The following is a 13,186-nucleotide window of genomic DNA, read 5'->3' as shown; positions in this document are numbered from 1 at the left end:
TTTGGAATGGCCACCACAGTCCCCATAATGAATAGTATTGATAATATGTGGAGAGGTTTCAAACATGCTGTACAGGCAAGGAGGCAGAAGAATATTTCTGAGCTAGAGGTGTTCTGGCAGGGAAAAAGGGGGAAAAATTCCAAAAGCGAGAACTGAAAGACTCTTAGCTGGCTCCTTTACAAGCTGTTATAGTTGCCCGAGGAGGAGTTACAATGTACTGTAAAAACAAAAAACTGTAAAAAAATGTAAATAAAAAGTAATCTTGCTTTGAAATTAGTGTAACGTTGCACCGTTTAGAGGTCAGGTTTGCTTGCAGGTTCACTTAGATATTAATTATGAAAGGATTTTTGGCCAGTGATGCCCACATTTCTGCACACTACTATAACTTTGTCTTCGTAGACATTACAAATTGCAATCTGAATGTCCTCTGCACACACTTTGTAATATTTCCAGACAGCGTAATCATCTAAATCAGTGCAGTTGGCGGGCATTAACTAGCATTTTCAGGATCAGCCAAAAGAAATAAATAAACCTGCCCACCGTTGTAAGGGAACTAATTAGGAAATTCAACAGGGCCAGCTCACAGTGGTCCGCAGATAGATAAAGAGCAGGAACTTGGGGGTGTGTGCCTGTGTGCATTTGTGTGTCTGTCTCAATGGGGGTGGCGTAGCAGACCTCATGCTGACATCTTGCATTATCACCCGAAACCTTGCAACAGACCATGGAATGATTCTCACTCACAACAGTCTTGTTTGCAGAGAATGGTGTGAAAAACAAAAAACATCCAGTGAGCAGCAGTTCTGCGGACAAAAATGCCTTGTTAATGACAGAAGTCGGAGGAGAAGGGCCAGACTGGTCAAAGCTGACAGGAAGGTAACAATAACACAATTAACCACACTTTACAACAGTGGTATGCTGAACACACAGTGGAACAGTATCTCTGAACACACAATGCGTCAAACCTCTGGATAGGCTACAGCAGCAGAAGACCAATAATTCTAAAAAATAGGACTATTAAATACCTAATAAAGCTTCAGGTTTCTTGAAGATTTTGGGAGGAAACAAGCTGGGGTTTGTTATTGTATTCCATCAATTTCCTTTGTGACCGTTGTCTGTCTGTAACATTCATTGATTTAAGGTAGATTAACCACATCTGAAGATTAGACGTGCATATCTTTTGTACCTAAACACATCTCTTGATTTTCACCTGGTTGCAAGTTATGCATTTTGATCCAACGGTTTGCTCTGCCTATCAAAAAACACCAATTACATTACATTACATTAATGGCATTTGGCAGATGCTCTTATCCAGAGACATACAGTTGATTAGACTAAGCAGGAGACAATCCTCCCCTGGAGAAATGCAGGGTTAAAGGCCTTGCTCAAGGGCCCAACAGCAGGATTGTGGCTTCACCGGGGATTGAACCGCCGACCTTGCGGGTCCCAGTCATGTACCTTAACCACTACAGGCCGCCAAATAAAATCTCATCAATATATTTTGGTTCATATATATGTTGGTTAAGTGAGGTGTTTTAACTGTTGACACACTTGTGTTCGGAATTCAGAGTGCCGAACTGTGAAACAAGGGTGTTGACAGTTAAAACTGCTGGATTCATGAATTGCTGTTTTATACACATTTTACTTAATCCTCGCTTCCCCATGGCATATTATGAATGAAAACCGGCTGGTTCCAATCTATGGCCGATCGATCAGTGCACCCCGAAAGAAAAGTTTCCATTATCCAGATTGTCAGCCCTACAATTAACTATTTGGAAAAACACGCATGTGCGCACACACACACACACACACACACACACACACACACAATAGATGCAGTGGCAGGACCTGAAACAAGCAGTTCATGCTCGAAGAGCTTCTGAATTAAAGCAGTTACACAAAAAAGAGTGGCCTAAAATTCTTCCACAGCAATGTGAAGACTGATATCAAATTATATGAAAGGTTTGGTTATTGATGCTAGAAGTGGCGTGGGCAGTTATCATGTTTAAGGGGACAATTCATTTTGCAGGGGTGATTTTGGGCATTTGGCAACTCTTTTCATTAAATAAACAGTATGGTAATGTGTTTTGTGTTTATTCAGGTTCTCTTTATCTAGTATTACATTTTGCTTAAAGATCTGAAACCATTCAGTGTGACAAATTTGCATTACCATACTTTTTTACAACAATGGAACAAAACACAAAAGTCAAAACGTCACATTTTCAATCAGAGAGTAGCCCTTCAAGCTGCTGACTGTCTAAATTGTGATGAGAATCAGTTAGGAGGAGCTCCACATTTATTTGGGTGCCAAGCAGCAAACCTGCGTAGACACACAGTATGTTTCAACCTTTTCCTCTTCTTCTTATTATTATTATTCATCTTTTTCCTCTGGCTAGGGTGTCGATGGTAGTCCCTAGAACCGTATAGTAAAAGGTTTTGAAATTTGGCACACTGATTGGGGAAAGTTCCATGATTATTATCACCAAGATTCATGTCTCCACCCCGAGTGCTCTAGCGCTACCAATGGGTCAAAGTTGGAGGTGCGTTGATGCTTTGACCCGTATGCCCGATTTAGAAAAATGAGGTACCATTGGATTCCTTGGTTCAAGCCAAGTTCAACGCATTGACATATTGGATTTTTTCCTGAAAAGGTTTACACAATTTACACAAATTTTGTTCAATATTCACCAAATTCGGCACAGGTTATATTCAGACCAAAGGATTTGTAATTTTCAAAAGTATTTGTCCGTCACAGCCAATCGAACGCCAATAGTCATTTGACCACTGGAGGATGTCACAATGAGTAATAAATGTTGATGTGTTTGCCTTAAAAAAAGTAATTACTGTGTGTGGTTGTATCTTGGGAGATCCCAAGCCAAAGACAAAATAAATAATCCATTACAGTCAATCAAAAATGGTGGCAAAGTCGCCAAACAAGAAATGAGGTCATAACTCAGCAATGCTTTGATGTATCAAAACCAAACTTGGTACATGGGCTCGGGACCCCGAGACATGGCAACCTAATTGATGCGGCCGCCATATTGGATTTTATCAAAAGGTTTAAACATTTTTCACAGGTCACAAAGTTTACCCCATCTTCACCGCACTGATGATCTTCGGGCACAAGCCTCACATGATTTTCACAACATTTTTGGGCATTTGGCAACTCTTTTCATTAAATAAACAGTATGGTAATGTGTTTTGTGTTTATTCAGGTTCTCTTTATCTAGTATTACATTTTGCTTAAAGATCTGAAACCATTCAGTGTGACAAATTTGCATTACCATACTTTTTTACAACAATGGAACAAAACACAAAAGTCAAAACGTCACATTTTCAATCAGAGAGTAGCCCTTCAAGCTGCTGACTGTCTAAATTGTGATGAGAATCAGTTAGGAGGAGCTCCACATTTATTTGGGTGCCAAGCAGCAAACCTGCGTAGACACACAGTATGTTTCAACCTTTTCCTCTTCTTCTTATTATTATTATTCATCTTTTTCCTCTGGCTAGGGTGTCGATGGTAGTCCCTAGAACCGTATAGTAAAAGGTTTTGAAATTTGGCACACTGATTGGGGAAAGTTCCATGATTATTATCACCAAGATTCATGTCTCCACCCCGAGTGCTCTAGCGCTACCAATGGGTCAAAGTTGGAGGTGCGTTGATGCTTTGACCCGTATGCCCGATTTAGAAAAATTAGGTACCATTGGATTCCTTGGTTCAAGCCAAGTTCAACGCATTGACATATTGGATTTTTTCCTGAAAAGGTTTACACAATTTACACAAATTTTGTTCAATATTCACCAAATTCGGCACAGGTTATATTCAGACCAAAGGATTTGTAATTTTCAAAAGTATTTGTCCGTCACAGCCAATCGAACGCCAATAGTCATTTGACCACTGGAGGATGTCACAATGAGTAATAAATGTTGATGTGTTTGCCTTAAAAAAAGTAATTACTGTGTGTGGTTGTATCTTGGGAGATCCCAAGCCAAAGACAAAATAAATAATCCATTACAGTCAATCAAAAATGGTGGCAAAGTCGCCAAACAAGAAATGAGGTCATAACTCAGCAATGCTTTGATGTATCAAAACCAAACTTGGTACATGGGCTCGGGACCCCGAGACATGGCAACCTAATTGATGCGGCCGCCATATTGGATTTTATCAAAAGGTTTAAACATTTTTCACAGGTCACAAAGTTTACCCCATCTTCACCGCACTGATGATCTTCGGGCACAAGCCTCACATGATTTTCACAACATTTTTTCAATATAGCCAATCAAAATCAGCGGGCAAATGGGAAGTGAGGGTATATCTCAGCAACACTTTGATCTGTTGATGCCAACTTGGTCTACGGACTCAGGACTACTTCTTGAGGATGTGGAAAATATAGGAGGTGTCACAACAAATTCTATCCCCCTTACAAAACTTATCCCCTCCGGGGGCACGTTTCCGGTTCCGCCTCTGCAATGACGTCAATAATATTTGTTTACTGCTGTGTGTAATAGGCTCTGCATCGGCAAGACAGCGATACTTTTGGGAATATGTAGTGCTTCATATGTAATATCTCGATTATTTATATACATTAAACCACGTTATAGGCTACATCCCTAGCCAGCTAGGAATAAAAAATAACTATGGCTTATCTTCCTAGTTAGCGAGCGATCTATCTGTCTGGCTGTCTCGCTAGCTAGATATTTCTTACATTTGAGTTAACTTAAATATATCTACCTATGTCATGCTTATCTACTTCTCTACATATATTTATTGCTGAATGGTTTGCTGTCCATTTCACTAACTAGCAAGCGGTACTGATATTAGTCCACCGAGAGATGAGCACTAGCTATCTCTATCGCTATCTTAAACTGTAGGGAAATTGGCATTTTATATGTTTTGCTAACTTACATACACCGGACTAAATAAATGCTTATTGACAGAGTAATGACTAAGTGTATGCCGTTCACAAAAAGACACACTAGCCAGTTGACGCTACTGTATGCATCAGGAGAATGTATCTTATAGATCGCATCATAGCAACCAACAGATAAAGCTTGGCAACCACGCTGTTGACTTGATACTAACTCATGAAGCTAACTTACGCATGAGGGGAACTTAACCGGAAACCTGACCCCGGAGGGGATACGTTTTGTAAGGGGGATATAATTTGTTGTGACAGTGGCAAAAAAAATAGTCTCTGCTAATAACTGTTGATGCATTTCGCTTAAGAAAACGTATATATGCTGATACCTTGGTAAATCCCTGAGACATGACAACCTGTTATCTCAACTTAATTGATGTGGTTGCCATATTGGACTAGATCAAAATATTTATAAACATTTCAACATATTTTGTCCAATCTTCACCAAACATGGCACACATCATCTTCAGACCAACCCTCATGCATGCATTTATCCATTACAGCCAAATCAAAGGTGAATTACATAAACAGGACGTGAGCTCATATCTCAGTTACACCCAATCTTTGTTCAATTGACATAAAACTTGCTATCAGTGCTTACAGCCTTACTTCTAACATGATCCAATCAAGTTGCCATCACGACCATGCTCTGCTGGACTGCTTGGTCCCCTCAACCCTGCTTGCAGGTTTAAATATAAAGTTATATGCAGTTTAGCCACAGTATGTGTCAAGTAGGCTGATAGTAAAGAGTAGAGGGAAGACTACTGAAGCCCTCACCTCAGTCTTGCTGGCTTTGGGATCCTTGGACTTGTTGCTGGTGAAATAGTGCAGGGTTCCGTACTCTATCAGTGCAGCAAAGGTGAAGATGAAGCAGACAGACACAAAAAGATCCATGGCTGTTACATAGGACACCTTGGGGAGGGACTTCCGGGATATGGTGCTGAGAGTTGTCATGGTGAGCACTGTGGTGATCCCTGTGGGATGACACACCATCATCTGTCTGTCAGAACATCCGAACATGTCAACACTTCAAACATTGTCAAGTTTTGTATTATTTTTAGATACTTTTCTGAACATAATTAATCATGCTTTTGCACACATTAAAATGCATAATATGAATATAGATTAGGCTCACTTGTAAGGCTAACAACATTATGGGTCTATGAACCTGACCAATTTGGTGCTCTACTCGATAATAGGTAATATAATTTAGGGAATGAGCCCTGCTAATAAACTAATGGTAAGTTACTCTTCCTCTTGAATAATGATATCATGTAGGTTGAGCTATGTTAAAGTGGCAGTTCAAACCTACTCAACCACTGACTTTTAATGTACTACTGACCATAGGCATCATTTACAGAGAGAAAACGGGAGGCGCGTCCCCCCCAACATCTGAAAAAGCCTTATCTGTCCCCCGCAATATTCCGCCCATATTCAAACTCAGTCAGATGCGCAGTGTCTCGTGTTCCTTCTCCCCAATATAGGCCATAGAAGTCAAAGGCAAACTAATTCCAACAGCTAAACGTGAACACATTATCCAGCATCAAACCATTACCTGCCAATTCAACAAACATCAGCTTCATGGTAACTCACTTAAGTCTAAATTGCCCATGGGTATGAGTGTGTGAGTGAATGATGTCTGTGCCCTGCAATGGACTGGCGACCTGTCCAGGGTGTATTCCTGCCTTTCGCCAAATGTATGCTGGGATAGGCTCCAGCCCCCCTGCAACCCTGTTCAGGATAAGCGGGTTAAGGTAATGGATGGATGGATGGGTTGCTCACTTAGAAAAGAAAATTACAGCAGCCTCCGAACATCACAAACAGTGCAGAGTATGTATTCCAAACACTATTAATTAAATTCTGATTTATACTTTCTTTGAAAGCAGTAGCCCATTTTTTATTTATTTTTTCCTGATATGCAAAGACTGCTGTGAAACTTGGGCATGTCGTGTTTCTTTTTTAATAATATGATGATGCAGAATGCTGTAACTAACGGTTTTGGCTGTGAAATGTGAATGTCTGCTAGCTGGGATTTCTACAGTCTATATGGTTGGGATCCATAACTTATGACCAAAGAAAGAGGCCAAAGGAGTGAGATACAGTGAAACATATCAATGAAACACAAAAGCGAATATGAATTGGTAGTGCATTGCGCAAGGATGTCATTCGAGTAGCAGGGATTTTCTGGGGAGGATCTGCTGCTGCGGGTGTGAACAATTGTGTTTTACATGCTAACAATAAACCCTGTCCAATCAACCTTTATTAAGGATAATGTAAAGATAGATGCACTGTTTCAAAAAGTTAAACCACCAGAAATTTGGAAATTTGGAAAATGACTGACTATGGAAAACTTGGGCACTGGACATACAGTCAGGTCCAGAATTATTGCCACCCTTGATGAAAATGAGCAAAAAAAGACTGTAGAAAACAAATAATACCATTACTCAGATATATTGTAATTTTCCAACATGTGGAAAATATTTTACTTTATTAATGATTCAATGGACTTGACCAAAATGACAAATTTTTCAAATGATACATTTCTTTCCAAAAATAAATGTTTCACAATTACTGGCACCCCTGTTTTTAGTCCTTGGTGCAGCCTCCCCTGGCAAGGATAACAGCACTGAGCCTATTTCCATAATGTTTAATAAGGTTGAAGAACACATTTCGAGGGATCCTGGACCATTCTTCCTTGTAGAACCTTCATATCCTTAGGCTTATGGACTGCCCTCTTCAATTCAGACCACATGTTTTCGATAGGGTTTAAGTCCAGAGACTGAGATGGCCATTGCAAAACATTGATTTTGTTTTCACGGAACCATTTCTTGATTTTGAAGTATGTTTGGGGTCATTTTCTGGAAGGTCCATCTACAGCTAAGTCTCAGCTTCCTGGCAGAGGCGACCAGGTTTTTGACTAAAATGTCCTGGTACTTGGTGGAATTAATTATGCCATTGATCTTAACAAGAGCCCCTGGACCACTGGCAGCAAAACAGCCCCAAAGCATCAATGATCCACCACCATATTTGACGGCTTTTTGTTGTATGTATCCATTTTTTGACGCCAAACATGCCGACGGTGTACATGGCGAAAAAGTAATCTGACCATAGGCCCTGTTCCAGTCATAGTCCCAATGACGTTTCGCAAACTCCAGATGCTTGAATTTGTTGGTTGGTAAGGGCTTCCTTCATGCAACCCTTCCAAAGAGCCTGTTGGTATAGAGTCTTATGGTTGATTTTGAGACTTTGTGACCCCAAGACGTAACTAAAGTCTGCTGTTCAAGAACTGTGGTCCTTGGGTTCTTCTTTGCCTCCCTCACCATCTTCCTCACTGTGCATGGGGGCAACATGCACTTGCGTCCTCTTCCTGGCAAGTTTGCAACCGTTCCAGATGTTTGAAACTTTTTGATTATTGCCCTAACAGTGGTTAGTGGTATGTTTCACCGTTTACGTATTTTTTTGTACCCATTACCTGACTTGTGTAGGTCAACAACCATCTGTCTCTTTTGATTTGACAGTTCTTTGACTTTCCCCATGGTGATGGATGACAAAGGGATTTCTCATTTTTATACCCTAGGGAAGTGATGGAAGGCCACAATACAGTTCCTTAAGACTGAGATTAACTTAAAGTAGAATTTTACTGCAGATTTAACTTTGTTTGGTTTTATTTCAAATTATCTTTATATATTTTTAATAAAAATAGTATTACTCAATAAAAAGAAAAGAAAATTTTGAATAATTGTATTAGGATAAAAGTGTATAGTTTTCCCATGTTTGGACATAACATATAGCTCATTATCTGTGTTTATTTTATACAGCCTTTTTGTTCATTTTCATCAAAGGTGCCAATAATTCTGGACCTGACTGTATGTTCATGCCCTTACAACCAATCCTATATGAATTCTAAGATGATTATTAATTTAGCCTGCTCATAAGTTTTTGGCTATAACAATGCTTGCTAGTCAGCTAGTAATAATAATAATAATTAGCTGTGTTTATCTTATCACGTCTACTCCTGGGCTTGAACCACCAGCATTCTGGGTCTTAGATACAGGCTGCCCCCTAGTCCAGTGATCATATTGGGAAATAAATAATTGGGTGACATATGCATTGGTATGGTAGATAGCAGCCAATTTGTGTAAGGATCAATGGAGTACAATCTTCATGTCTTAAATTTTGGTTAAGATGCAGAAGGCAATACAGCAGGGATAAATTAAGTCTACTTTCTGCATTGCAAGTTGAAAAGCATTTAATTTCAAATAAGAGTAGTGTGACAACTTGCTTCCTGAGCAACAGAAATCAGTGTTATTCCATAATGTGATTTGCTGTGTTAGTATTTGTTCCTTTATGAATTAATTATTGCTGAAACATGTGCTCAACTGATCATCACACTGTCAGGTTTGGGGGACAGAGGAACCAAGCGCAGACTCAGGGGTTATGAGGAAAAAGGCAGGTTTAATGAAGTAGGCAGATGGGGCAGACAGAGCATAATCCAATGATCATGCAAAGTTAAAAAACCGGGTAGTCAGTCCAAATGGAGAGGAGGTACAGAAACGTCCAAAGAGCCAGGCAGGAGTCATAAAACAGAAATCCAGAAATCCAAAACAGAGTGTAACAGACCAGGATAGAACAGAATATCCAGGGATGATGGCATGGGGATAAGGAGGCTAGAACTGGGGTAGGGAACACAAGGGCAGAACTCAGGAACACAGAGAGACAAACTAGCAAAGAGAAACTGAAAAGGACAGGTATAAATACACAGAGGAATGATACCACCTAGGACGGGCAATGGAGAAAAAGCAGGAAGTAAGAAAAGCGATACTGAGAAGGAATCGTAGGAAACCGGAAAATTCCGAAAACACCAAAATAATGGTTCACGCAGACAGGGAAGTGACTCGGGCTCAGAACTACATAAAGACACAGACATTACAGGGGAAGACGAGTGCAATGATCAATGAATGAAAACGGATACCAGACATGAATATGAAAAATACTAAAGTCACAAAAACACAGAACCTGACACATACCAGTTATTAATTCACTAATTAATAAGAAAACAAGAAAAATAATAATTCTGAATGAATGAAATCCACATTCATCAAGAAATCCACATGTAATTGAGGTAATCCCCTTTTCAATTATTTTTGCTGCAGTAACTTTGGTTCCCCAGTAGCCATTATCTTGAAGCAAAGCATGACAAATTAAGTACTTCCTTGTTCTTGACATTTGTGAACAGGGGATTTGAAATTAAAAAGGCATCATACTCTAGTTTTGCCATGCCCAGATAAGATAAGAATTTGATTGGAATGGTTTTGATGTTCTGTGACAGGCGAAGGCTTACCCAGGGATGTCCTCGCTGGCACAGCGTCTTTGTTGATCCAGAAGGAAACCCAGGAGAGCACAACAATCATACTGCAGGGAATGTATGTCTGAATGGTAAAATAACCCATTCGCCGGCTCAGGTCAAAAAACACTGACATGACCACGTATTCTCCTGGAAAGAGAAAAAGCATGGCTGAACCCACGTCTAGATACTGTACCGGAATATTCCATACCCATGTCTAAGGGTGGGGGAAAAGCAACCAGTGAAGAATAAAATGTTCCAGTTAAATAAAATTCTGACCTGGGATAGTTTCATTGCACATGTGATATCTGACTTCCCTATTTGAAAAAAAAAAAAAAATTCTAATAGAAATTCAAATGCACTCTCTTTTGTGAGGGCATGATTCAAACCTATTATAGATGTCATGTGCTCTAACGCAGAGGTGCTAAAATGTGAGAGATAAATTGAACAAAAAACAATGATTTTGTTATGGCCATGCTGCCTCTCACAACTCTGATTTTCCCATCACTATTAGCAAATGCATTTGGTACCACATATTAGCCACTGCAAAAGTGGCCACAGCTTTCATTATTTTCCTAGCAAGGCAAATACACATGCTAAAAACAATCTCTTGTACCTGACTGTGTGCGTGCCACTTCGGAGGAGTTGCGCAACCCCACAAACGCAAACTGGTAAAGCCTCCAGTACCGCTGGTCGGCCACCTCCACTGACCTCCTCTGCCAGCGGTAGAGAATTTCATTTTTAGGATAGCCATCTAGAGGAGCATGGTTAAAGGAAGCCTTTTTAACCTGTTTCATTTCATGACACACAGACTGCACATGATCCTCAGACATGGAGCAATGGCGGCACACTGATGATGCATGTCTCTGAGTGCTAAAACAGAGCATTTATGAAGCAAATGCACAATGCATAGCCAGGCAGGCCATATCACAGCCTGTGCCTCCATAATAGCCTGGCAAGATGATGGAGAACATGGTTAAGCTGGATGCTGAGGTTCATGCCAGTGAAATATGACACGGACATAGCATGACTCTTGCTGAATGATGGGTTTGTGACACAGACTTCATCTTTTGCTGTGTTTATGGACCATTCGCCCCACTCCTTGATGAGTTTGTCATATGAAAACCACATATGGCCCAGAATCATTTTGTAAAACAGAAATCCCAAAGTCTGGGATTTCTGCTTTACAAAATACAGAATCTGAGATGATGCACCGATGATGCGCCTTTCCAGATATTTGCTAAAGGGTTTTTCAATGGGGTGTTGACATGGCAGTCGTGAAGGGAAAGCAGAAGTACAAGTAACAGAGTAACACCTACAGCTCGAGAATTCGAGGGGACAGGAGTGCTCGTCCATAGGAAAGTTATGCAGCTTAAGGTAGCACTCAGCATTTATGGTCAACCTGACAATGAGAAAACAGCACAATACTCAGTATCAGAGTACACAATATTCCTCAAAAGATAAAAAAAAAATTCATGGGAAAGAGAAATCATACCCCAAGCGTAAGACTATGTATATTTACAATATGGTATGATATTCATATTAAATTATTGACAAGATCCAGTATTTCCATTGACAAAAACAACTGACAACAGTGTGCATTAGTGTTCTACAGTGGGTTGGTTGCATTTTCTCCTGGATTAGTTAAGTATTATTTGTTTGCTTGCTGATTCTAAATTCAGTTTAGTTGTCATTATAGTGTTCTGTTGTGTACTTGTTTGTTTGTTAGCTATTACAAGTGGTGTTTATTTAGATTCAGTGAAACTGGGTTAGGTGTTTGTTTCTCTCAGGTAAGCTAGGCTATTAAGTTAGGCTATTGTTTTACTGGCTGGCAGGCCACAGCTTTTGTTGTAGGAGGAGCCAATACTTTGCACCCTGCTCAGGGTATAATTACTGGCACACCTGAACTCACTTCAGTGTGCATTAGTGTTCTGCAGTGGGTTGGTTGCATTTTCTCCTGGATTAGTTAAGTATTATTTGTTTGCTTGCTGATTCTAAATTCAGTTTAGTTGTCATTATAGTGTTCTGTTGTGTACTTGTTTGTTTGTTAGCTATTACAAGTGGTGTTTATTTAGATTCAGTGAAACTGGGTTAGGTGTTTGTTTCTCTCAGGTAAGCTAGGCTATTAAGTTAGGCTATTGTTTTACTGGCTGGCAGGCCACAGCTTTTGTTGTAGGAGGAGCCAATACTTTGCACCCTGCTCAGGGTATAATTACTGGCACACCTGAACTCACTTCAGTGTGCATTAGTGTTCTGCAGTGGGTTGGTTGCATTTTCTGTATTCAGCGTCAGTGTTATTTAAGCTGTTGTGTAGCGCACCAGCGGCAGCTGTGTGCGGCAGCCTCGGCGTACGAAGTCGCAGGTGTACAAAGTCGGGGGTGTCTATCTACGGGTGTCCATCCAGGCTGTCCGAGAGCCTGATGTTTGATTTTGTTTTTGCTGCCTGCCCTCATTCCACTGTGTAGTATTCCCCTTGTCCTCCCTAGTTCCCTCCATGTGTTTCCTTCCCATCCCTGTCCTCTCTCCTCTCCCCAGGTCCCAGTCAGGTAGGAGGTTCGCCTCCCGCCAACATGGGCAGAATATCTCTAACCTCATCTTCCCTCCCAGATCCCCTGGTATTGATCTCTGTGTGGCTGGTGGCCTCTGGAACTGCCAGTCCGCCGTCCAGAAAGCAGACTTCATATCTGCCTATGCCTCCCACCTCAACCTTGACTTTCTTGCTTTAACTGAAACGTGGCTCTCACCAGAGAACACGGCCACCCCGGCTGCCCTTTCCTCTGCCTTCTCTTTTTCCCACACACCCAGATCCTCTGGCAGAGGAGGTGGCACAGGTCTCCTAATCTCATCCTCATGGAGATCTAGTGTCTTCTCCTCATCCCTCTCCTTCTCCTCTTTTGAATTTCATGCGGTTTCTGTTACTCTGCCG

At 40.7% G+C, this 13,186-nt stretch overlaps 1 protein-coding gene across 2 annotated transcripts in view; it reads right to left on the bottom strand.

Annotated features, from left to right (window-relative positions):
• LOC133135836 (gamma-aminobutyric acid receptor subunit gamma-1-like) overlaps positions 1–13,186 on the bottom strand; it is a 41,620-nt gene that overhangs the window by 4,040 nt on the left and 24,394 nt on the right. For both annotated transcript variants that reach the window (XM_061253129.1, XM_061253130.1), the window contains 4 exons: positions 11,580–11,662; positions 10,877–11,014; positions 10,258–10,410; positions 5,694–5,890 (listed from right to left, as the gene is read on the bottom strand). In XM_061253129.1, coding sequence (XP_061109113.1) covers positions 5,694–5,890; positions 10,258–10,410; positions 10,877–11,014; positions 11,580–11,662 — 571 coding nt within the window. The remainder of the gene's footprint in view (positions 1–5,693; positions 5,891–10,257; positions 10,411–10,876; positions 11,015–11,579; positions 11,663–13,186) is intronic.

Source organism: Conger conger, chromosome 8 (assembly GCF_963514075.1).
Source record: "Conger conger chromosome 8, fConCon1.1, whole genome shotgun sequence".
Lineage (NCBI taxonomy): Eukaryota > Metazoa > Chordata > Actinopteri > Anguilliformes > Congridae > Conger > Conger conger.
Note: the sequence above shows the minus strand (reverse complement) of the source record. Positions and strands in the feature narration are given on the sequence as shown.